The sequence below is a fragment of the Scomber japonicus genome, chromosome 15, assembly GCF_027409825.1.
Source record: "Scomber japonicus isolate fScoJap1 chromosome 15, fScoJap1.pri, whole genome shotgun sequence".
NCBI classification, from domain to species: domain Eukaryota; kingdom Metazoa; phylum Chordata; class Actinopteri; order Scombriformes; family Scombridae; genus Scomber; species Scomber japonicus.
Genome location: NC_070592.1, coordinates 8933104 through 8959239, shown reverse-complemented (window position 1 = coordinate 8959239; position 26136 = coordinate 8933104). Strand labels below are relative to the sequence as shown.

Genomic DNA, 26136 nt, shown 5'->3' with positions numbered 1-26136 from the left:
TTTTCTGTGTGCTATTTGTCTCATTACCATGGATACCCTGGAAATATGAATGATCTGAGCTTACATCAAAGTACTAAAACTGCAGCTACAGTAGATTTTTTCTCTAATAGATAAAAAATCTTTGAACTTTATAAAACATCAGCTGTGGATGTCGAGCTTTATTTTCATGTGTGTCACAATCAAACAACAAGACCTGATCATTTTAGGAGATACCGCAACACAGCGATGAAAGTTATTATCCTGGATGTATGACCACAATGCCAACAGCAAACTGTAAATGTGGAGATTCATATCCTGTAGTTGAAGTATGCACGGCAGTTGAGAGAAAGAGGGATCCTAAACAAAGTAACTAACATTTGCCAATTATGTCTAGTGTCTGTGGGTGGATTTAAGTGATGTTTTACTTTCAGAAATAAAGATGAGTTTTGTTTTTACGCATTGTAATTTTTCCCTCTTTATGCATGTAGCTGTTCAGCTTTTAAGTCAACTAAATACACTTCTGATAAAAGTTGAGGACAGTAATTGGTCTTTTGAGGATTTGAACTAGACTAGAAACAAGTGTGCAACTATTGAAGTAATGGATAAAACACAACAAATTCTCACAAAGTCTCTACTGTATGTATGGGCAAATGACTATTGTTTTAAAGAGACTTAAAAAATGTGACTCTGTCCTTTAATTCCCTATAGGAAATAGATGCTACTGCTCTACACCACAGAGTAGTATAGCAGCCATTGAGTTCAGGTTTGGGTGTGTAGTTACCATAGACCATATATACAGATAGACAACACACAACCATTTCCTGCCAATATGCAAAGTGAAGTTTATGGGAACTGTCATGTTGCATTTGTGATGTCATTTCCAACCAGAGTCTGTGCAGTAGAGTCAAGGGAGCGGGACGACAGCCCCTGGTGGTCCCCCCGCTCATTTGACTGACAGCTGTCTGCCACCGAGTGAAGCCAGGAGCTGTGATGGAAAGATAAACCTGCCAAAAGCAATTATGAAACTGGCTAGCTACAACCTCAACCACTTTTATATTAAAGTAACATCACTTCAGTGTCTTCCTTCAGAAGCTGCTCTGATCAATCAACTCTTTGGCTGCATCTGATGGAGTTTTGGGAGGATGTTAATCACAGCTCTTAATCATGTCATCTCACACCACTTTTATGTTCTCAAATGACAAATTAAAACCAAACAAATCAGAAAAATGAGCATGTGATGTGACAGAAACAACCTTTGGAGGTGGCAGCTGACCTGTATTGCAACCAGCCACCAGGGGGCGATCAAAATATTTTGGCTTCACTTCTGGGGAGCTGTCATGTTGTCCATCTTTATATAAAATCTATTATAATTACCCTTTTGAATGATGTTGTATCAGCTGCACAGTTAAACTGTAACTACTGTGTTAGTTAGACAGTAGAGTTTGATATAGAAACTGAAAATTAGTAGCAGCACAAAGGTTGTTAATTTGTACATTATGTAAACATAGGTCACATTTCTGAAACATGTTGGTCACATAAGTCACGTTAATCCTCGGTTCTGTCATCCTGTTATCCTAACATGGTGGAATAATTGAATCCTCAATTATGAGTAACAAGATGAAGATTAATGAGGCAAGCATCATCACAGCAGCATTTACTGCCACACCCACTCATAACGGCCTCTTTGTTAAATGTTATACTTGTGTTGTCACCTGTCATTAAGTGTCTTTTTATGGAGCAGCATGTTAAACACTCATATCAGATTTTATAACCAGGTACGGGATGCAGAGAGGGACATTTTGCCCTTGAAATGAGCAATTATCAGCCTCCTTTTTTATCTCCATGAGGGATTTACTGTGCCGGCAGCAGTCTAATGTAGAGCCAGAGAGATCGTAATCTGTCACGTTAATGATCATTTTGTATTGACATACGAGTGTAAAAAGGGTATTACAGCTTTGCACTGTCAACCCATTCACAGCTAATTGTCAAGCTGTTCAACATGCTTCACGATGCACAATTAGAAATAGGGAAGGGCAGCTGATAATGATGATTTGACTCCTTTAAAGACATTTCGGGCAATATTATGGCAGTTGTGATTTAGGGGGCTTCAACCAACCATCTGCAATGACATTCCTGCCTCTGTCAGTATGTGTATGTCAACTGGATGTGTTATTAGGATACTGTGTTCCTCTAATAGGTAATGTCAAGTCATGTCGGTCATCAAATGAGATATAGACTTTGAGAAAATTGTACAATTGACCATCTGGGATTGGTATGATTTGATCTTATTTCCTCAGAGCCCCATACAGTGACATGGAGGTAAATGGAGATAGAGTCGAGCTGAAATCAATCGGAAATCACTCCCTTGTTCACTATTCCCTGTATAACAGTAGTTTAGCATACTAGACACATTTAATTTTAGACTTTTTTTTTTACCACCTCTTACCACTGCTGTTTCAGATTTTGCACTTCCTCCTCTTGGCTCTGCCCCGCAGCTTGAACCAGATTTCATTAGTGCCTTCAAAGATGCTCCGGCCGGCGTTTGAAGAAGGAGGCAGAAAGATTGGAGGAGATGCTGAGCCGATTGCCAATTTTTTTGCATTCATTTTCGTTCTCCGTTTCTTGTCCTCATTCCCCTAGACCAGGACGTTACAGCACATTAGTCCAACCTGACACGCACATTTATTCATCTTTTAATGAGATTCAACACCATCATCAGTCTGTTAACTACCAATCCGGACAGAGTGATTGAAAGTTTCGTGTTGAGGTGAAGAAGAGGGGAAGGTTGAGGAGGTAGAGGGAGATTTGATAATCTTACCTTTTTCCACCTAGGTGATATTTAGATAATGAAGGACAGAGATGGGATGTGTTCTTGTGTTCATCTTCTATCAGATGTTAGAGGTGAAGGTGGGTGAGTGTTATTTTGCCACCTTGTGGATATGAAACACAACGCAGGTAGAGTTAACTGCAAGGTGCAAAGGTGTGACTGGATCAGGAGCCAGACCATTTCCTGAATCATTAATTCATACCTTCTGTTTTTTCCGGTTTACCATCTTGGGTGTAATCTCATGAGTAGTCTTGAGAGCAATGAAGAAAATACATACCCCAGAATAGTAAAGATTTGCAGTTTGAATTATGTAGCACCACTGTGGTGTTTGATATTCAGTCCTAGTGTGCAGACAGCAGGAGTAAGCACGGGGCCGGTGCGTGACTGTGGGAAACCGGGGAGGAAAAATTGCTGGTGCTTGCAGAAATCAGGTGATTTTATGCATTTGCAACAGCAGCAGTGTGCTCCCTTGCTACATATTAGATCCAGGCGCTGTATTACTGTGGATATAAGCTGCTGCTGTAGAACAGAGTTATTGACAGACCTTCAGTAAGCCTGGTATTAACAGCTAAAGGCAGAGTAGAGGAGGAAATCTTCCCTCCTGAGTACCAGTTGGGTAAGCGATTTCTCTCAAAATGGGGAAAAAAGAAAAAGTTGATTTTGAAGATGGTCAGTTTTATTCTTGTTCATTTGTGTCACTGGATTCTCTTCTAATTTACAAGGGGTTATTATGTCCAAATTAGTGTTTTCTTTTGTATCCAGTCAGAGACAAAAGGACATAATGACTCTAGTTTTAGATTAAGCTTATTTTATTTATAAAGGCCAAAATCACATAATTTGCCTTTGAAGGATCCGTATCCTAAGATCCACTATCCTAAGATTCAGATAAGGGGAAACAATCCTGTAACACTGAACAGACATGTGATAGCTATATTATGTAGAGATTAATCAACAATAATAATACAATTCCACTATGGAGACACAGGAAACAAAAATAGATGCATTTTTAGTTGAAAACTCTTGAGTTGTTGTTTCTTCTTTATTCCAGCAGAGGGCAGCAGAGTCCTCTGCTGTATTGCTGTGCAGCACTTCCTCTGAATGTTTCAGTGTATTAGTCTGTTGCACTGATAGCGAGTGTTCACTTTAACTCAGGATCAATTATAATATTTAAACAGTGGTAATTACATTAGTGTGAAACGAGCTGAGGATTATTAGTTTTGCAGCTCTGGTCAACCTACAACATCCAGAAAAAATAATGAACTTTCAAATTTATTTGAACTACATTATTAGAGGTTTCTGAACTGGCTCACTGCAGTCAGCCAGAGTAATGACATGTTTACATGATGCTGCATCAGCTTTGCTTGAACCTTATTAACTGGCAGAAAGGTCCTGTCAGTCCCAGAGCGAAAACACCGAATAAAGAGCAGCGTGTTCTCAGGTCTGATTCGGTCTGTTCAGCAGGGAAAATATCAAACCATGAGTCACTCTCCGCACTGTGATCCCACTCGTTATTGAACTGCAGCTTTAGTCTGGGAAGCTGGCGATGACACCTGCCTGTGGTCTTAGAAACTTCTTCCTCCTTCATCTCTCACTGCACTCCCAATGGATGCACCAGAGCACTCAATTTTTACATTAAAAAATATAAAATATTCTTTCTTGTTTGTATCTGTGAGGCAGTTTCGTAACCTGTCAATAGAGCATTCCTGCAGTGACAGAGACTGTTAATGTTAAGCTCAGTGGTGTAACATTTACAATATCAATAAACAAACACTCTGAACATGGTGCGATCACACTGTTAAAAAAACTACAGAAGGTCTGAACTCTGAATTAAAGCGTAGGTGTTGAGTAGTAACACAAAGAGTGTTTTGTTAATTGATGAGAAGTGAGGTTACGTTTTTAAAAATTCACTGTTCTCTACAGCGATGATTCTTTGTTCATCACATCTGATACACAATGTTTGCCAGTCTTTGATTTTCTGTTAGATTTTATATCAAAGGGAGAACAGTCAGTATGGTATTCACCTCATACGTGAAGACGGGGAAATTTAAAGATCCCCTCCAGACAAATAAAACACTCTGCTTTGAAGAATAATTTGTCTCGTGATGAAGGCTCATTTCTTTGTTTGAAAGTCTTTAAAGCACAATCTCTAATCCATAAAAAAAAAGAATAAATCAGTGATCATGTCAAAAATTCAAACTTGTACGAACACATCTTAAACTCATATTTAAGGTGAGCACAGAGAGACTTTCCCTCTGCAGCAGATGGATGGGAAAACAGCCTTTTGGTGTGAAACACATACATCATCCTGCACAGTGAAGCTCAAACGTCCAAGTTCAGGGACATAAAGCGAAACATTCATTTAAAAAAAAGATATTAATAGTGTGTGATTTAGGGCTGGGCCGATATGCTTTTGTGCCAATTCGATTCTCTAACGATTTTTGGGTCCCGATTCGATTTAAATTGCGATTCTGATTAAACAAGTATTGCGATTCAATTTGACCAAGTATTGTGATTTTATATTTCAATTATTGTGATTTTCTTTCCTTAAACAAGAACAGGTTGAACCAAACACTTGATAATACATCATAAGTCACATTTACAAAAAACAATCCACACATCACATCAGTTTGTGAGATTTATTTAAAACTGTGCACCTGCCCTCACAAAAAACATTCTCATCCACCAACATCTTATAATAAACTAAACTGCTACATTTAGCTGGTCTTTAGAAAGAAAAAAAGAAGTTAAATAAATAAAAATTGATTCTGGTATGAGAATCAATTATTAAAAATCACCAAAAAAATTGTTGTTTTTTTTTTGGCCCAGCCCTAGTGTGATTATACTACCCCATTACTTTTTGAGCATCATTGGAAATGTATTTCTGCTGCGAACAGAAGCCGAGAAAGTCACAGCTGTGTAAAAGACAGAGTTCAAACAGAATAAGATGTATAGTGTTTCTTGCTAGGTGGGGTTAAACTCCCCCTCCTGTCAAAAATGAATTTGCTTATTGTTATTTCAGTTGGATGTTTGAGCTTCACTGTGCAGAGTTTGACACTAGACGACTGTATTCACTTTAATCTGCTGAAAGTGGAAAGTTTCTCTGTTGCTCACTTTGAATGTGACTTTAGGGTGTGTAGCTACGAGCACGATTAGTGACATCACTACAAGTTTGTGGTCTAAACGGCAGCTTTCCTTGTGTGAAACTCGTAGCCTCCAGTGCACATACACTATGAATGGACTCAGCATTGAAGTAGGAAACGTCTTGTGTCCACTGGTTCAACTCTTGAGCTGAAAAACATTTGCATATTCATAGATATAACTGCTTCATCTTTAACTGGGACTGGCCTCAACATGACTCACCACCACAAATGTAATGGTGTACAGTTTCTTTCATCTTTGTGTAAGTGTGTGTGTGTGTGTGTGTGTGTGTGTGTGTGTGTGTGTACGCATTCTGCTGCTCATTATAATTTATACATGACCCGAAGTCTCAGCTCCACTTGTCTCGTTTTTGAAGAGGAAGCAGGAGAGATTTTTCCGAGGTCTGATTCTGGCTCAGTGTTGATTCATAACCATTCAAGTGGGGACTCAAGCCTGTGCTTTATTCATGGCATTTTTTCCATGTTGATGGTGCATCTGAGCTGCTTTTCCACCTCTTTTTCCCCCACTACTGTTGTATTCTTACTCCTGCTAGCCAGAAATAATTGTATTAGTTCACTGCTTCTATCACCTTTTATGGTTTCATTCCTTTCCCAATTTTTATTTTTTCCACTTCCTGAAAATGTTATGTAATGCTGGAAGTACAGTCTAGTTAGAACAATGTGCACTACTTTATTTCAGTCTGTCTAAACATCATCTACTATTTAACTGCCTTTAAAGCTCCTTATTAATGTAAAATATAAGTATCTCACAAGTAAATAAGAATAAACACTTGTATACTTTAAATTGACAGACTGGAAGCTGACATTCAAAACACACACCTGACATTTAAGAGAATAAGGAGAGCTTAGAAAATACAAACCTGCTGCTTAGTTAAGTAAGTGGATCCGTGCATTTATTCAAATAACCTGCTCTTTCAGGCGGTGTTTCTTATTTAAATAAAGGATAAGCATTCAGCACACATTCAGGGAGTTAAGTGATTGTTTGACTAAATTGAACCAATGATTGTGTTTTGAACATGCTATGATTGCTAATGCCACAAGTGCACACACTGCTGACTGAAGGTTCATTAAAAGTGAAGCGAAAAACACATCTAGGCGCCTATAGTCTCGATACACAAGACCTGTAATCTGCAATTACAAGAAGATTAAGCTTAAGTGACATTATATATACTAATATTACCTAAAAGGTGAATACATGCAGGTTTTGTCAATGAAATGTCAGTATTAGTATCTTGTTTGGGTATAATATGAGGAGCAGTGTCAAAATGATGGCTGATATGTTGCACTGATGCGATGACACATTATGAGTCAACAGCAATGGCATGCATCAAGAGGACAGACAGTTTGGGCTGTGCAGTGTGTAAGGACATTTTTTAGCCAAGCACAGACCTAGGCTAAACAATTTTGATGAATTGCTTCGAGATTTTGTACAGATGTCTCCCCCAGAGGAATCCTCATTTTTCCTTTTAGTGCCATGAAGTTGACATTTTTGGTTCAAAGTGAAATATCTCCACACACTACTGGATGGATTGGCATGAAAGTTTGTGCACATAGTTTGAATCATTTTGGTGTTTCTTTTAAATTTTCATTTAGTGCCATCACTGACCAAATATCTAAACTATAACTATAACTAATGGCACTCTCAACAACTTTGGCTGTTCTTTATGTTCAGTGTTAATTGGCAAGTGTTAGCATGTTAAAGGATAATTGCCGTTTTTTACAACCTGGACCTTATTTCTAGCATAAAATACGATCACTTACTCACCTATATAATATATACAGTATATATACGCATTATCTACCGCGAAACTAGTTCATTTCACCAATATTTTGTTATGATACGTTAGTGCTATTCCTCTCCGAGCCCGTGGTGGCATGTTATCAACATCCGGGGTCTGTAGGTTGTCCTAGTAACCTCTAATCTGGATGATGTCATTTCCAAACGTCTCTACCACAGCCCGGTTTATCATTGAGCGTGTTGCGATACAGACGTTTATTGACACATCCAGACGCGTATCTCCTGGCCTCACATGCCACCACGGGCTCGGAGGTGAATAGCACTAACGTATCATAACTAAATATTGGTGAAATGAACTAGTTTCCCGGCAGATAATGCGTTATATAGAGGCTGCGCTTCGGTGCCCCGTGTACTCGCATTATATGGATATAAACGGCGCTCCACTGGAGCTAATTTCGTCTGAATGACTCCAAATGACACCAAAGTTGTCTGGGTGAGTAAATGATCGTATTTTATGCTAGAAATAAGGTCCAGGTTGTAAAAAAACGCTAATTATCCCTTAAGCACTAAACTGAGATGGTGAATTTGATAACATTACCTGCTAAATATCAGCATGTTAGCTCTGTTGTTGTGTGAATGTTAGCAGGCTAACAGTGTTGCTAGCATGGCTGTATTATTTTAGTCTTGATAAGCATTCATAAGAACTGAAATAGTACTGAAATGATTAGTTGATAAATTGGTGTGTCAACTCTGCTGATATGAGGAAATTATCAATATTATCTATTTATCAGGAGACAATGGCAAACATTCACTGTTTAAAGCTTCTCAGATTTGAGTATTTGCTGCTTTTCTACATTTTATATTGTAAATCTTGTGATTTTTAACAGATAATGACAAAATATTTAAAGTTAATTTAAAGTTGTCCAATTAAGTTAATCATATCAACCTTCTATCTAGATCTTTGCTTCCAAAGTCATATATCATAATCTCAGTATGTCTGTGCATGTTCTTACTGCAGTGATGAGACTTATGAACTTAATGGTGGTATAATTTTAAGATGAGTCTAATCATTTAAATACTGAATTTGAGCTGCCGAGTCTTGCTATATTTGCTTGAGAGGGTCAAATCTAGTTTTCATCCATGTGGAGGAAAACACAGCTGGAAAAACAGAAACTAAATTAAAATCTAGTTTGAGCTGGGTCGAGACAAAATATTTAATTTGTGCTCCAAATCTGGCATCGTTGCTCTGGTTATGAGGAAACAATTCAGGCTACCATCTGACTTTCTCTTTTCTTGCCTGTGCCCGAAGGGAGCAGAAATCCACTTTTACACACTTCAAAGGCAAAGGCAGAGCTAGAAAGAGGACACTACTGTCGGAGAGCGATTTCATAACAAATGGTTTGGGAGTTGAGTCTCATACACCTACTCTATCCCCTGGTTCTCAGATGGTGTTTCAACAAAGAAAGCAAATAGAGGTGATGGTGATAGGGGGGTGAAGGGGGGTGGCTGGCGAAAGAGGACCAGCCCTCAAAGTTTAGCCTGGTCGAACGGAGAAAAGGAGTCTTTGAAGTGGGAGCACAAGCAGACTTGCCCTATCTGTGGGCGCCCACACTCTCCCCTGATGCTTTGTAAGTGAGATAGAAACAAAAGAGCGAGAAGCGTTCAGAGTTGGAGAATAAAGAGAACAGAAGGGGGCGGGAGAGGGGGGGGGACTATGCGAATGGATGAGGGAGACAGTTAAGGAGAAAGATGATGATGAAACAAAATAGCAGAGAGAGAGAGAGAGAGAGAGATGAATGGAAAGGAGGGTGAATGAAAGAGATGATGACGGAGATGACAGTGCGAGGGCAGAGGAAGAGAGAGAACAAGAATGAATCAAACAGGAGACTGGAGTCAATTAGAAGGAAGACTGACAGGATGGAGCAGATTTAGGGAAGACAACAGAGGAAGAGATAGAGATAGAAGGGAAAGGAGTTTGCAAAAAAAAGAGAGATAAAGTGTTTTGGAGAACCAGACAGACGCCCATGAGTTCCTGGAAAAGAGTTGAGTACTGTAGGACTGCAGACTAGTGGTAATTAAGCAGGCTGATATGCACACCCCACCCGCATGTGCAGAAGAGGAAGAAGACAGAGATAAGTGAGGGGGTTGGGATGCTAGATAAAAGCAGGAAAGATGGAGGAAGAGAGGAGGAGGAGGGGATGAAGCATGTCAGAAGGGGACAAGAGGGAGGCGAGCAGAGGAACAAGTGATGAGGTAGATGCTGTGAGGGGAGTAAAGGGTAAAAAAAAAAAACGATATAGGGAAACACAGCAAAGGGATGATGGGAGGGGTGCAGAGGGAAACGTCACTGGGACTTTCCCTGAGCTTTTTTTCTTCTCCCCCAATCCCCCCCCCCCTCCACTCTCCTCCTCCTCCTCGTTTTTTCAGAGTGGGTGGTGGGCAGAGAGGAGACGCACTCTCTGCAAGAGTCACGCACAGCTGCTCACCACCTTAACTCAGCCACATTTGCACAACGCTCCAACAAAAGACTCCTTTTTTTTTTCTTTGAATACCGCTCACTCAGTCAGAAACAGAAAACTCTCTCAGATGAGGAAGATGTGTATTTCTTTTTGTTTTCTTCACCTCTCAGAGCTTTAAACTCTTCAAAAGATACAATTTTCTTCAGGTTTTCCCGCTGAGAGTTTGCCTCTTTAATTGAGTTTTGCTCTTAACTGGAGCCTCGTGAAGCAAGGACTCATCTTTGACTTCTCTCCTTTTGGTGGATTTTTACTGCTGGTTGTTGAGGCTGTGCTACTTTTTTCCCTTTTTGGAGATGCGATCCAGTATTATGCAGGTCAAGCCTGTAGCTACACAGCAATGCAGTGTGAGTGTTTATTTTAAGCTTATATTTTTGTGTGTGTTGTGCATGTATTCATCCTTCACCCTAACATATTGTCTTTGCATAATGTTTTAAAAATGGGGTTTTTTGCAGCCTGGAGGGGTTACACTCGTGCATCTTAGCAGTAAACACTACTGATCTGAAATGGGAGACATAGTTTTCCTCCAACACTGAGGCTCTTTGTTGACTTCATAAATTATAGAACAAAGTAGCCAGCGGGGCTCGTTCTTCTGGTAAACATTTTCAGCATCTGTACAAGTTGTTCAAATGTTTTTTTGAAGTGGACTAAAAGGAAAAGCCAAAGTTCCTCCCAGTCTCATGGATAAGATGTACAAAATAATATTAGTAGACAATTCTCTAATAATGAGGATCTGTTATATAGTGATTTATTGATGGTTAAAAATTCACTATACCTTCATAGATCAGTTATAAGACATTAATAAAAAGCATCTTTTGGGTTGCCAGGTTGCCAGAAATCAATTTGGCTGGTACAGTGTGATGTTAAATAATCCATCAAGTTAGAAATCTTAATAAGTCGTTAATGAATGGATTTAGGTCACATGGTCCAAACACTGTAAGGCAGCTTCACAATGCAAACGTTGTTCTTATTAATAGATTATTACTGATCTATAAAGCTTCATTAATGATGTATTACTGTAACTGTCAATAAAGCCATAGTTACATTTTTAAAAAGCTACATTAAGGCTGCCTTATTAGAAAGTGGCATCTATCAAATTTAGCGATTTTGCTAATTTCGCTATTGGCTAACCCTTTACTACAATACTTTTAAGGTTAGAATTATGTACTTTGTTTTTGCTGCAGGGTATTCTTTTTGAAAATAACCACAATGATCAAGACTTTGTTATTTTGCTACATACAGTATATAACATTCATGTGACTTTTCATCACACTAGCAGTCTGTGATGGTTGGTGCTAATGTCCTGAACTAGCATCCTGTGCTAACATCCTGCAGGTTGAAAAGTGGGTGTGAAAAGTTAAAATATGTGATATATTCAGTGAGCGATATACAGGTGGTCTTAGAGAATATCAAAATGAAATGTTATTGGGGGGGGGGGGGGGGGGGGGGGTCTCAACAATGGGCCTATTTATCTACTCAGTAAGCTTTATTTTTTATGCAGTTTTTATAATAACACAATAAAAATACATTGTAGTCAAAGCACTAACAGCATTTGAATGCAATTTGTTCCTTGTCTGCATATTTAAAACAATAAATGAAAAATATGAAATGTGCACATGAACTAATTTCAACTACTAACAAAATAAAATCCTTTGTTTGTCTCCAAGAAACTCATTAAAAAGTCCTACGACAGTCCTTCAGTCGCAGAACAAAGAAATAAATAGAGCAAATAAACAAACAAAAAACTTGCTTGTTCTTGTGTAGCTTGGATCTAGATTGTCACACAGTATTTTGCACACTGGTTATAATGGAAAGACATGGCATGCAGGGTACATTTGATATTTTGAGACATTCAATCATTCATTACTATACAGTAGAATACAATCCAAATGTACAAATGAGAACTGTCATGTTATGTCTGACATACATAGCGAGACTAATTAAAAAAACCTTTGTGTTTTGGTCAGTTTCTCCTCCTCTGCCTCCTCGCACTGTTAACTCATACATCTTAACACTCTCTATCCTTATCTATTATTCGAGAGACATTATTATCCACATTTTTACAAGTTAAATCGCATTAAGAAGTCTGAGCTACTGTAATGACAAGTATGTCCAATATATCCACTCAAGGGTTTCCGCAGAGATGCTCTGACCTCTTCAGCAGTAATTTCCTGTTGCTGTCAAGAGCCTCTTTAATTAGTTAGAACCGCTGGAATCATAACAGACCTCCCCTTACCTCCCTCTTTTCCCTTTCACTTCTATATATATCACTCTGCTCCGAGAGCCAACCAGCTCCAGGGACTCCTGTTCGTGTGTGTTCTTGTATGTGCGTGTGTGTACTTGTGTCTTTTTGTGCAGAAATGTTTTGGTGCAGTGTGTGTGTGTGGAGTGTGGCTTTTGGCATGCATGCAGGGAATGAAATATTCAGGTGACAGGCAAGCACTCTTGTCCTGGAAATCTCTCTCTTCTGCGTTTCCCCCCCCCCCCCTCTCCTCTCCTCTCTGCTGCTGGAGCACTTCATGCAATTACACTGGCAGGAATTTCAGTTCAGATTTCCCCCTCAGTGTCTCTCCATATTTTGCTCCTCTTTCCAGCAGCATCTTCACTAAAATGAGATACGCACCAGTTGGAGAAAAAGACACATATGTACTGTATCTATGACTGTTATTGCACAGGAACACAGATAAAGATATGGAGGATAAAGAGCAGTGGGGCGCGGAGAGGAAGTACAGAGAGTTTTTGTTGCCCACAGGCTTGAGAGCACTTTCTGCATTATACATTAGCCTCTTTCTTTTTTTTCTCCTTCTTCTTCCTGCTGCCCCAAGTTACTGCAGGAGATATCAAAGGCTCTTCTTTAACCTCATCTGTATCCTTTCTCAGCTGAATGCTAGAGCGCAAACAAAGGACACGACTTGTGCCAGCTCTGACCAATGCTGCGTATCGTGTCCACATGGAGGCATTGTGCAGGTCATCGTTGAAGGCTCTTAGAAGCGAGCGAGAAATCTAAATGCGGTGCTCCTATGGTAGCACGAAACGGGGGAAAGTGGTTTTAGAGGCGGGATGGCATGGCTGAGTGGAGTATGAATGGGCTGCAGTGAAAAGTAAATAAGGTTGTGTCCTTTGGTATTTATAGGTTGCCTCTGTGATTGACTGGCCTCTAAATGAGTTGCACGACCTTATCCTTGGTATTGACAGCTGAGTGCTGGTGTGGGGAAAAAAAAACCCGGCATCATCCTCCTTTTCTTGGCCTTTCCAAATGAAAGTGTCACGTGGAACAACATGTGGGCAGAGGAGTCCAGATAAAACTGAAATATTGTCAGAATAACATTCCCTATTTAGATTCTTTCCTTTTAGTAGTTTGAGAGGATTGACAATGTAAAAAACATAAAACTTAGAAGAAAAGTAAGTAAAAAATATGCATCAAATGTTAAAATATAAGACTGACAATAGTCTATATCTGAGGTTTTCAAAGTCTGAGTCTGTGGGCCTCCCTGCAGACAAAGCTTGGAAAAAAGAAGCCCCCCCTGAGCCTCCCACCTCCCTTAGTTTACATGCTCAGTTCCTGGATGCCTATGGGGTCATAATTATGTAATTATGTTATTTAACAGTATCTCCGAACTGTCTCTTTAACCAAATCACACACTTAAGATATTCATTATGATCTCCATTTGATAACCAATGTTATAACTAATGTAATATTGTATCACTTATGTTCACTGAGCCTCCTCTGAACTGTTTGGAGCCCCCCTGGGGATGTCCGTCTCCCACTTTGAAAACCTCCAGTCTAAATTATTCTTATTGTCAACAAAATCCCATAAATGACCCAAACCAATGATGACTTTATCCTACTTTAATCTAAAAGAGAAAGTTTAATCTCTCTGTCTAAAGCCACTTAAAAAGAAATGGAATTGGTTAAATCTTCTTTATAAATCTTTTGTTTTCCTTCTGTTTACGGCAGACCCACCACAGACTTCTAAACGCACTTGCTAAAAGAGTAAAGCATCAGTGAACCTTCTTTCTTCTTGTCTTCACAGCAGCACCAAGGGCTGGAAGACATCAGCCCCAGTGAGGAGGTGACAGACACGGAGGACAACGAGGAGGAGGACCTGGGTGTCCTGGATGACCAGCGGAGCATCATCCTCCACCTGCTCTCCCAGCTCAAACTGGGCATGGACCTCACACGGGTACTCACAAGACTACTACTGCCTCCTAAGAACTCTGGCACACAAAGAAAGAAGTTTATGTGTCATGAGTATTATCTTTATTGTGTGTAATTGTTGTTTTCTTGTCATTTTCCCAAGATAAATCTCATCCTTTTGAACTTTTTGGTTTTTCCCAGGTGGTGCTGCCTACCTTCATCTTGGAAAAGCGATCACTGCTGGAGATGTACGCCAACTTCATGGCCCACCCCGACATGTTCCTGTCAATCACAGCTGGGACCACGGCCGAGGACCGCATCGTCCGCTTTGTCGAGTACTACCTGACCGCCTTCCACGAGGGGCGAAAGGGCGCCGTGGCCAAGAAGCCCTACAACCCCGTGTTGGGCGAGACCTTCCACTGTTCCTGGGAAGTGCCTCGGGACAAAGTTAAACCTTTGGTCCGATCAAACCCGGGGTCCGCCCGGGAGCCAGGCAGGGGCCCCAACACCACGCAGCAGCCTGACGATTCGCCAGAAGGCTGCTACAGAGTCCGCTTTGTGGGCGAGCAGGTGTCCCATCATCCACCAGTTTCAGGGTTTTACTGTGAGTGCCGGGAGAGGAGGATGTGCGTCAACGCTCACGTATGGACCAAGAGCAAGTTCATGGGCATGTCTATAGGAGTGTCCATGGTCGGGGAAGGTGAGTCCATGTACTGTAATGTGCAACTTTTAAATCACACTTTGAATATTCCTTTTTTTTTTCTTTTTCTTTACCTTTACTCAACTCAAAGATCTCTCCTGAGGTTGGCTCCATCCATTAAGCTATAGAGTCCAACCATATAGTTGACATGGGCCTCAATAAAACTCCGTAGTCCGTGTTCTTCATTTCAACCATCTATTGAAAACTTTCTACTACACAAAATAGAAACATGGAAGCAAAGACACAAAACATACAATAATAAGGCACATCTATCACAGTCTAACTGGAAGCACAGGCAACTTGTTAAGACATCTCATCCAATCACAAGCCAGACCTAACTGCGGCCATTATGGCTCTAACACCTCACCTTATTTAATAAAGATCTGGCCTGGAGGACGACATAAACATAAAAAACACAAAAACATGAGCAGAGCAAGAATAGTTGAATTGTCAGATTCCATCCAAATAATAAAAAACAAAAAACACTGGACAAAGTGCTTTTTTCCCTCTGATGCTTTAAAACTGACTTTATCCAATAAGCTTTGGTCATTTTAAGTTCTGTATATTGTTTTGAGTGAAATATGTAGCACATTAGAAAGCAGAACTCCATTCTGACATAATGATCCAACATCTGTAAAACATCAGCATAATAGTGGAGAGGACAACACACATCACACTTTAAATACAAACTAGAGGAAGTTCATAAAAGTTAGTTGTTTTTGTTTTTGTTTTTTATGAGACCATCAAACATCTCACTGATCACTCTGAGTTTGTTTATTGTGTTATATAATAAATGCCACACATTTATATCACTCCCATAGCATCATAATTTTGTAGTGTTTATGACCAACAATGACTATGTGGCTTATGTAGCTTTATAAATATATTAATTAATAGAATCTGTTAGCACACATTGCTAAATATTATGCAGGTTGCTATGACTCACTTGTGTGAATTTTAAACAGTTTGTATTTGACCTGCTGTTGTATCAGCTGAAAATACTTCAGAATAATTTAAGCAGTAAAAAGTAAAACTCAAACACACACTATTTAAAAAAAAGGACTATTTAAATGTAAGGTGTTCCTGTTAATGTAAATATAGCTCACATATTGTCATTATAACTAAATCTAATCACTTGTTATTACCGATGTATTCTATCAGCTGTATAACAAGAGAAGCTATTGGGGGAGAATTGTGAAACCTCAAAAGATTTTCTGAAATAGGAATTTTCCCCCATTTTTTTGTGTCACTGTTAAACTGTCACAGTGTCCCATTCTGCATGAAAGAGGATGCAACCTCTCTCGTGACAATCAATAAAGCATAAACGTCTCTGTCAGCACCATCACGCTGTGCAGGCCGTTTTGAGATGAGTCACCCTGAGTCGGGATACGCAGGAAGTCCTTGAGACCCATCGACTGAAGTCCAGATACATGAACAGATTTGGTTTTTTGCTTTCTCATGCTTACTGTACCTCTGACTACCTGTCGGCAGGTTGTGACGCAGCAAGTGCACAGAGGCTGATGCAGCCATCTGAAAACATGACATAAGCTGACCGCAGGATGTATTGATTGCTCTCCAGCTGCTTTCCTGAGAGCAGTTTTTACGAATGGCCCAGGCTCTGCTGATTGGCAGCGAGTCAGCAGCAGGAGAGGAAACAGCAGCAGGCTTCTTTTTTTTGCGTATGTCACCTGCTGGGTCTTGATTTGACCTTAATGACATTCTGATGAGTGATTGCTCTGCTCTGCCTCTGATGCTAGAAGAAAGAAACTATTCTTAACCCTCCTGTTGTCCTCAAGTCAAGGAAAGGAGGAAGGAAGGAAGGAAGGAAGGGAGGAAAGGGAAGGGAAGGAGGGAGGGAGGGAGAAAGGGAAAGAGGGAGGGAGGGAGGAAGGAAGGATGGAAGGAAGGAAGGGAGGAAAGGGAAGGGAAGGAGGGAGGGAGGGAGAAAGGGAAAGAGGGAGGGAGGGAGGAAGGAAGGAAGGAAGGTAGGACAGAGGGAGGAAAAAAGGAAGGAAGGAGGGAGGGAGGGAGGAAGGAAGGAAGGAAGGAAGGAAAGAGGGAGGAAAAAAGGAAGGAGGGAGGGAGAAAGGAAGAGAGGGAGGAAGGAAGGAAGGAAGGAGGAAAGAAGGTAGGAAGGAAGGTAGAACAGAGGGAGGAAAAAAGGAAGGAGGGAGAAAGGAAGGAAGGAAAGAGGAAAGAAAAATAGAATCTCACCTCTCAGTCGTAATTACATGCAGGAAGCAACATACCCGGATTTACAAAATATAGCAGTTTACTAAAGTATAGTTTTTATGTATTTTATTCTACTTTAATACATTTCAGGAAAATACTGCAGTCTTCTACATTGACATAAAAATACATATGATCAACTTATAAAATAAGCATTATGATAAATGAAAGGCCCTGCACACCCACACTGGTGATTTGAGTTAATTGTAACTTGCCCCACAACTAACATGAAGGAGCTTTAATGTGGAGCTCCTGAAGTCATCCAAATGCATAACATAAAATTATGTGCTACAACATTAAAGATCTACCTCTGAGGACTTCTGGAGCTCTCTAATTAAAATTCTTTGCTTTAAAAGAGTAATTCTTCATAATGAGTACTTAAACTTAGTATAATTTAAGTGCACTTTATGGATGATACTTCTGTACTTTAAAGGATAGGTTCACAACAGTTTACTCGTTTTTCATGCTGTAATCATTCCTCCTGTTCATACTGGTCATTAGCACATCCCTTCATAATACACTTAAGTGATGGAGGACAAAATCCACAGTCCTCATTCTGTACAAAAATGTATTTAAAAGTTTATTTGAAGCTAATATGAAGCTTCAGCTGTCCGAATTAGTCAATTTACTGTCCTATTAGTGCCAAATCCCTTCTTTTTGTTACTATCCTTCCACTGCAGCTGAGCAGTAAAACTTGTCAAGACACAAAGAGCAAATTCTTTATTTAAGAGCCTGAAACTGGGGACGATATCCACTTTATTTGATTTGATTGGAGTTATTACTTCATATCGGTTGCCACTTTTACTCACACGTAAAAGGCTCTGAATAGTTCTTTCTCCACTGGCTTGTAATTTGTTCACACACTGATCTACCACATATCATTCATGTAAGACTTGGACTCTTTTATTAATGACTGTTAATCACACAGTTCAGCCTGGGTCTCCTCTTCACATAAATTGAAACATACTCAGAATCACATACCAGCTACAAGCCATTGTTGTGACTTTAAATAGAGGTTTTTCTCTTGCTATGTCAACCCTTTGTGTCATTTAATGGCTTCATTGGTGGCACACAGAGTTTAACCCTGAAGGCTTTTTTTTTTTTTTTGCAGTGAAACATAGCTGCACATGTGGAGGGCAAGATGATGTGAGAACAGAATCATATTCACTGACATATGAGAGGCAGAGGACAATTGGGAGGGGGAAAGTGTTGATCTCTCATATTCTTATAGAGAAAATAAATCACTCACACACTGATTGAAAGATATAAATAGTGACGGTGAGTTATATGTGGCGCTATAAAAGAGCATAATGACTATAAAAGAACTATAATGGCCTCTCATGGGAAATCACTGTATCCATTATGCTAACATAAATTGCATTAATGAAGTATAAATTGGTTTGAATAAGCTTCTTCACAGAGAGCTTTCATTGGATCAGGGTTTTTATGATTGTTTTTATTGAGACATAATATATACAACATATAGCATATACAGTATATACAGTATATATATGTATACTTATGTATCTGGGGATCACGTAAGACGGCCAAAGCTCCCCTTGGTCGCCAATCTAGACACACCTTGGGACTGACATGTCATGGCTAAAAGAAGCAATCTAATTCCCCAGAAACATAAATATCATTATGTATGCACATATAAAATACACAGACACATATATATCCATACAGATAATGTAATACATAATAATGCACACACTCATGCTTGCAGACACACACATATATAGTTGTGTTAAATCAGAATATGTCCAGAGGTGATTGACCGGAAACAATAACCAACGAGAAAAATAAATGGTTATAATGGTTGTAATAATAATTCAAATATATAATTTTATCATATATAATTAAATAAGTTTAGTTCATGTAACTTTTTTTTTTTGGCCTGGGCACAAACCATTAAACTCTGCTTTTGTCAACATTTAGTAAGACTGAAAGCTGCTGCTGTAATGAGTGATTCATAGACTGTAGAAAACAATTAACATAACAGCATATGAGAGTGCCCTGATTAAAATTAGTGGCCTAGTGATTAACTTAATTCAATATTATACTAGAGATGTGAATTTTGAATAATTTCAGCATTCAGGTACTGGTTTTAAATGATTATAGAGTAGCTCGCACTGCATGTTGGTTCTCATTTATTTTTGTTAAAATACTTCCAAACATTACTCTGATGCCTAGTTGCTCTTCTGCCTGTAATATTGGATTGAGTGATTACTTACAGAAAACGCTGAACATTGTTTTTACTTTTAACCCTTGTGTCGTCCTCCCGGGTCAAATTGACCCCGGCTGTTTTGACTTGTTCCTGCTTTCCTTCCTTCTTTCCTCATTTACTTCCTTCTTCCTCCCTCCTTTCCTTCCTTGACTCGAGGACAACAGGAGGGTTAAAAAAAAACAACAAAAAGAGCAGTTACATCACTACATCTACGTCCAAAAAAAAGTGTAAACTTTTAATATAGAACAGGATCCATTTGTGTGTTTTTTTAACAAAGAAAAAAAAAGAAGTTGAATAAAAAATTGGATTGAGTGATTACTTGCAGAAAACGCTCAACATTGTTTTTACTTTTAACCCTTGTGTCGTCCTCCCGGGTCAAATTGACCCTGGCTGTTTTGACTTTCCTTCTTTCCTTCCTTCCTTCCTTCTTTCCTCATTTCCTTCCTTACTTCCTTCTCTCTTTCTTTCCTCCCTCCTTTCCTTCCTCCCTCCTTTCGTTCCTTCTCCCTCCCTCCTTTCCTTCCTTGACTTGAGGACAACAGGAGGGTTAAAAAAAACAACACAAAAAACAACAGAAAGAGAAGTTACATCACTACATCTTGACCTTTTAACTTTTACTATAGAACAGGATCCATTTATGTTTATATTATATCTATATATATTTCTGTGTTTTTTTTTAACAAAGAAAATAAAGTTGAATAAAAAACTGACGTCCAAATCGAGTATTCAAGAACTCATGTCCATCTCTAATTAATACATAATATTTAGTTTCATCCTCTACACTGCCTGCTGTGTTTTACGATGAAACTCACTGAGGGACACATGATCATCTCGTAGAAAACATCTACATACCAGGCCCAGAGATTAAATTAGTCTTTATTAGTTGAATATTTGATTATGTGTGAAGACAAAGAGAGGCGGTGTGCAGGGAAATCAGCGGGGCCGGATATAAAAACATCTGGGAGGAGGAGTGACTCAGTGGATTGCTGCTCGACATGCCTCATCTGATTTGAACTGTTGAGAGTACAGTATCAGCTCCCTCAAAATTTTTAACAAATTAGGGAATCATATTGGAGGTATTAGTTCTCCCTGACAGGCTAGTTTTCTCACACTCTCAGCAAATATATAAATCCCCAACATGAGAACATTTTATCAATCAATCAATCTTTATTTGTACAGCACCAAATCACAACAAAGTCATCTCAAGACTCTTTACACATAGAGCAGGTTCTAAACCGAACTCTTCAGGTTTTAACTTTAAAGAGACCCAACATTCAAGAAAAAACTCCCTTTTAACAGGAAGACACCTCAGAACCAGACTCAGAGTGGGAGAACATCTGCCTCGACCGGTTGGGGTTGAGACACAATGAACAATGAAAATCAACAATGAAGCTAGAAGGTCCGGGACTGGAATCTATCATCCGGACGTCTACAGGCCCAGATTACCTGTGAGACCAGAAAGCACAGACAACTCTGGGAAGAAGTTTAGATTATTGAATGCATTAATAGTACATGAATGTTAATGGATATAGATGGATGGATAGAGAGAGAGAGAGAGAGGAGGAGAGAGGAGCTCAGTGCATCATGGGAGTCCCCCGGCAGTCTAAGTCTATAGCAGCATAAGCTAAGAGCTCTAAGAGCCCTAACTATAAGCTTTATCTCAGTTTTCTTCTTTGTTTCTGTGCATTTGTGCGTTTTGACTTCTCTTTCTTCTTCCTCTCAGGAGTCCTGTATCTCCTGGAGCATGACGAGGAGTACGTCTTCACGTTGCCCTGTGCCTACGCCCGTTCCATCCTCACCGTGCCCTGGGTGGAGCTGGGGGGCAAAGTCTCCATCAACTGTGCCAAGAGCGGCTACATGGCCACGGTCACCTTTCACACCAAACCTTTCTATGGCGGGAAGGTGCACAGGCGAGTGTTTCTGTGCCTCTCTTAAATTACTTGCCTCACTTCATTCATAAATACTTAACAGGCAAGAAGAAATAATTTATTTGTGAGATTGTCTTGCATTAACACTGGTGTTGTGCTCCACACTGTGATTATAAAAATTAATGTGGCGACCATCGACCATTAATTAAATATCAGGCAGATTATGTCACACACTACTGACTTTATTCACCTATTTAATTTTTGGGCAAGTTAAATTTCCATTTTAAAAGCTTTTTTCTTACCATTGAATATAAGAAAAGGATCACACACTGTTGTATTTTTCTTTCATGATTTATAAGAATGAAACATGGGACATATTCTTCTACGATTTTATAAGATTCAGTTTTATTATCTCATAAACAACATACTGTAACAGATGTTTGCGTATTCCTCCACCTGCAATGAGAAAAGGCTTTTAAAAACATGACAGCAATGAAAGAAAAGTGGTACTCTTATTCACTTGTGCTGTAAAATGTAAGTCAGTGGGAGCCAAACAGGAATAATTCAGCTGATCTTAAGTTTGTGTTTATGCAACTCCTGAAATATGAAGTTAATGTTGAAAATGCACCAGACAGATGGCAACATTTTACTAACAACAGTCTCTGTGTTTGGCTAATTCAGAGTGACTGCAGAGGTCAAACACAACCCGACCAACACCATTGTTTGCAAAGCGCAGGGCGAGTGGAACGGCACACTGGAGTTCACCTACAGCAGCGGGGAAACCAAAGTGATCGACACGGCCAAACTTCCGGTCACCAGGAAGATGCTGCGGCCCACGGACAAACAAGGGCGGACAGAATCCAGGTGAGAAACTCATCAGCAAAGACCTGACACAGTTGATTATGATATTCAATTAGGGCTGCTCGATTATGGAAAAAATCATAATCGTGATTATTTGAGTCAAAATTGAAAACATGATTATTAAAACGATTTTTTTTTTATTGGACATTTCTTGTCCATTCAGCTTAATTAATTTTCTTTCCCAGCAGCAGCCTTTTATCTGCCGCTTAATGCAACACACAGCAGAAAATGTGCAGAGATATTAGTGCTGAGCAGGTTACCATGACGACAGTTCACACATCACTTCCTGGTTTTTAATAATTAGTCAGTAAACTCAGCATTGTCTGACGCAGGCTGGAAACTCTGCACTTTTACTTACAGTAAAAACATCTGTGTTTCATCTTCTGTCAAACTAACGGAGCTCCGGCAGTTTCCGGTCTAAGCTTTTCAAAATAAAGCCTTTGTTATTGAGCGCTATCTCATTATTATTAAAAATCGTTTCCCCTCGATTTTATTAGTTTTGAAATCGTTAGGTAAGATGTATGTGTTGATACATTAGTTCATCATCTTTCTGTATTTTACTTATGCTCGTAGGCGGTTATGGCAACATGTCACCAAGTCGCTGAAGGAAGGGAACATCGATGAGGCCACGGAGCACAAACACAGGCTGGAGGAGCGCCAGAGAGGGGACGAGAGGCAGAGAGCAGCTGATAACAAACCCTGGACACCCAAATACTTCACTAAAGAGGTAACAGTGTAGGGAAAATGAGATTAACTGTGATACAATGATGTGTAGCAGCAGGGTGGTGTGACAATTCAGGAATCAGGATCATCTGCACAGCTGTTTGCACCTACTATGCTTACATTTCTAAATGTATTAAATTCCCCTCAATGTCACTTTAATTGGTCATTTAAGTGTTATAAAGTGTTGACCAATAAACCAGCTGGGCCAATATTAGATTAGTAAAGATTTATCAGTATGTCTATATAAACAACTAATAAGTACAGAAATTGGACACAGCGTGACCATAATAGTTTGTCCACAAGAGAGCACTGACATAGTTTAGAAGAGTAATTTAATGGATTCCTACTGATTTATTTTCTGTATATTATGTGTCTATGTAAAATGAATAAATATCAGCGCATGCATCATTATCAGATTTCTAAAATTCTCAAATATCAATATTAATACGAGCCTCAGAAATCCAGTATGTGTCGGCTCTACTGTTGTTCAGTAATGCAGATAGTTCTGATTAGATTCTCCAGTGTTTTGAGGAATCTGTCTCTGGGATTTGTGCCTGCTTCCCCACATAACTGAGGTGAATTAACTTTTAATTTTGTGGTGTTCACAGCATTAAAAAATCAGCAGTAACTTCCCTTTACAAAAAAAAGTTCCCTGTTACTCTAGATAATTCACAGTCCTCTTTGTGAACAGTCTTTTAAGGCAGTTTTTGGTTCTTCTGAAAAGTTATGCCAGCGAAATCAGAATTACTCAATGTAACCTGAGCAACGTATTGACCAAAAAGTCCCAGGAACTAAATGTCCTTATACAAAAAGTTTCAACTTCTCTCTTGAAATACTAAATCAATATTTTTTTCCCCCAATGAGTCATTAAGGTCACGTGTGCTGTGGTAATTTTGGAAATGATTGCCCCCAGCTCCGATGATACTTGATTATGATTACCTTCAGCAACACTCATTACAGCAAACTCCACCCTGACAGATCCAGGGCCAATGAAAAGTATAGTCCCTAGAGCAAGGACTTTTTTAAAACCAGAAACCAAATATAGGCCATGTTTCCTGTTGTGAAAACACAGGTACGGTTTCTGGATCCATGGAAATGTTCCTGAAGTGAAAAGAAGCTATGGTATAAGAGCTTTTTCCTGTAAAGACATGCTGCCATCATATTTTTAGATGTCATATTTCAAAGCTGTGAGCATCACAAATAACTGGATTTACCTCTACTTTATTTATAGAGGAGGAAGTCTCATAGGATATTTCAAAACCAAAGAAAACCAAATCTATCTGCATGACTAGATACCCACTATTGATACTTTACTTTGTACTTAAGGTGATTTTGGTAAACTTTTTTTTTTAATCTGTTCATGTGGTTTTTAATAGTCCAATGTCCTTTGCTTGTATGTGCAGGGAGAAGGTTGGATCTACAACAGCCCACTGTGGAAGTCCACCTGACAGCAGAGCAGCGATCTCTTCTCATGGACAATAACTGAGACCCTAACCTCCCCACACTGAGGACAGAGGTCAGCAGGTCAAACATACAGTAGGGAGCAGTGTCCTCCACAGAGCGTCAGACCAGAGCGACAGACTCACAGAGTGACACTATAGAGACACTAACAGGAAACAAGCAAGGTGCCAAAGGGATCTCCACTGTTATAACCAAGAAGGGGGTTTGAGCCTCTGGGACAAAACTACATTTTTATATACAGTTAATATAGTATTACTATTCAAAGTAGAGTATTTCTATTTTTCACCTTGCCAAGGCCTTTTTTGCACACGCACACTAATGAAGTTTGCCACTGGTGTTTTCTTTTTGTTTTCTCAGACATGGTCAATGTTTGTTTCCAAGCTTTTAGTTTGTCATACAGCATTAGAATGAAGTCAAATCCCTTGTTAACACATAATACTGTAGCTGAGCACTTTTACCATAGAAATAAATGTACTATTTTATATCTATGGCTTTTACCAATCAGGGTGGTCTCTAAGAGCTTTACAGGAAATAAGATCACTTAACCAGATTTAAAATCATAGGTAAAAACAAACTTTAAATAAATTATGTGTTAATATATATTATTATAGAGTAAAGTACATTGGTTTCTAGAGAGTATATAAAAAGTTCCTGATTGTCTGTCTGCACTATGAATGTATATAGGCACATTTTAATAGTCTGCTTCTTTTCCATCTTGTTCTGAGTGTGCCCACACATGCTTATTGTGTTGTACCTTTTCATTTTTCCATGTCGCTTCATGTTCAGTATTCCAGCTGTTACGTGGGACACCTCTGCTTTAAAGGATCAGTGTATACGATTAAGTGGCATCTAGTGGTGAAATTGTAGATTACAAGCCAGCTGATAACCTCTCCCCTCCCAAGCCTGTAGAAGAACAAACAGTAAGCTGCAAAACTCATGAAACACATGAAAGGCCCTCTCTAGAGAGTGTTTGGTTTGGCCGTTCTGGGCTACTTTAGAAAAATGGTGGCCTCCATGGAAGAGGACCTGCTCTGTGTGTGGATATAAAAGGCTGATTCTAAGGTCATAAAAACACAATGATACGTACGAAATATACACCAATCAGCCAAAACATTAAAACCACTGACTGGATAACACTGAACTTGTTAAAACCTTGAAGCTGATAGCGACTGACTAGAGCCAAATTGTGATGGTTAGACGACCGGGTCAGAACATCTCCAAAATGGCAGGTCTTGTGGGGTCTTCCCAGTACGCTGTGGTCAGTACTTATCAAAGCGGTCCAACGAAGGACAACCAATGACCCTACGATGGGGTCATGGGTGCACATGGGAAGTGAAGGCTAGCCCATCTGGTCCGAAAAAGACCGGTGTCAGCATTGCAGCTTGCTGGGTAAGGGGCTGCATAGCTGCAGACCGGTCCGAGTCCCATACTAACCCCAGTCCACTGTCGATAGCATCTACAATGGGCATCTAAGCATCAGAACTGAACCTTGGAGTGCTGGAAGAATGAATCACGTGAATCAGACGGCACCAGGACGAAGGAAGAAGAAGGGAAGCCGATAGAGGCAGTGTGATGTTCTGCTGGGAAACCTCAGGTCCTGGAATTCATTCAGATGTTACACAAACCACTTACCTGAGCATTGTTGCAGAACAAGTACACCCCTTCATGGCAACGGTTTCCTCTGAAGGCAGTGGCCTCTTTCAGCAGG

General features: G+C 39.6%; 1 protein-coding gene across 3 annotated transcripts in view; it reads left to right on the top strand.

Moving 5' to 3' along the window:
• Positions 1-25345, top strand: part of LOC128374087 (oxysterol-binding protein-related protein 10-like) — an 81665-nt gene extending 56320 nt beyond the window's left edge. For all 3 annotated transcript variants that reach the window (XM_053334332.1, XM_053334331.1, XM_053334333.1), the window contains 6 exons: positions 14253-14402; positions 14558-15056; positions 21239-21425; positions 22065-22247; positions 22818-22971; positions 24371-25345. In XM_053334332.1, coding sequence (XP_053190307.1) covers positions 14253-14402; positions 14558-15056; positions 21239-21425; positions 22065-22247; positions 22818-22971; positions 24371-24415 — 1218 coding nt within the window. In that variant the 3' untranslated portion in view covers positions 24416-25345. The remainder of the gene's footprint in view (positions 1-14252; positions 14403-14557; positions 15057-21238; positions 21426-22064; positions 22248-22817; positions 22972-24370) is intronic.
• Positions 25346-26136: the final 791 nt, after the last annotated feature.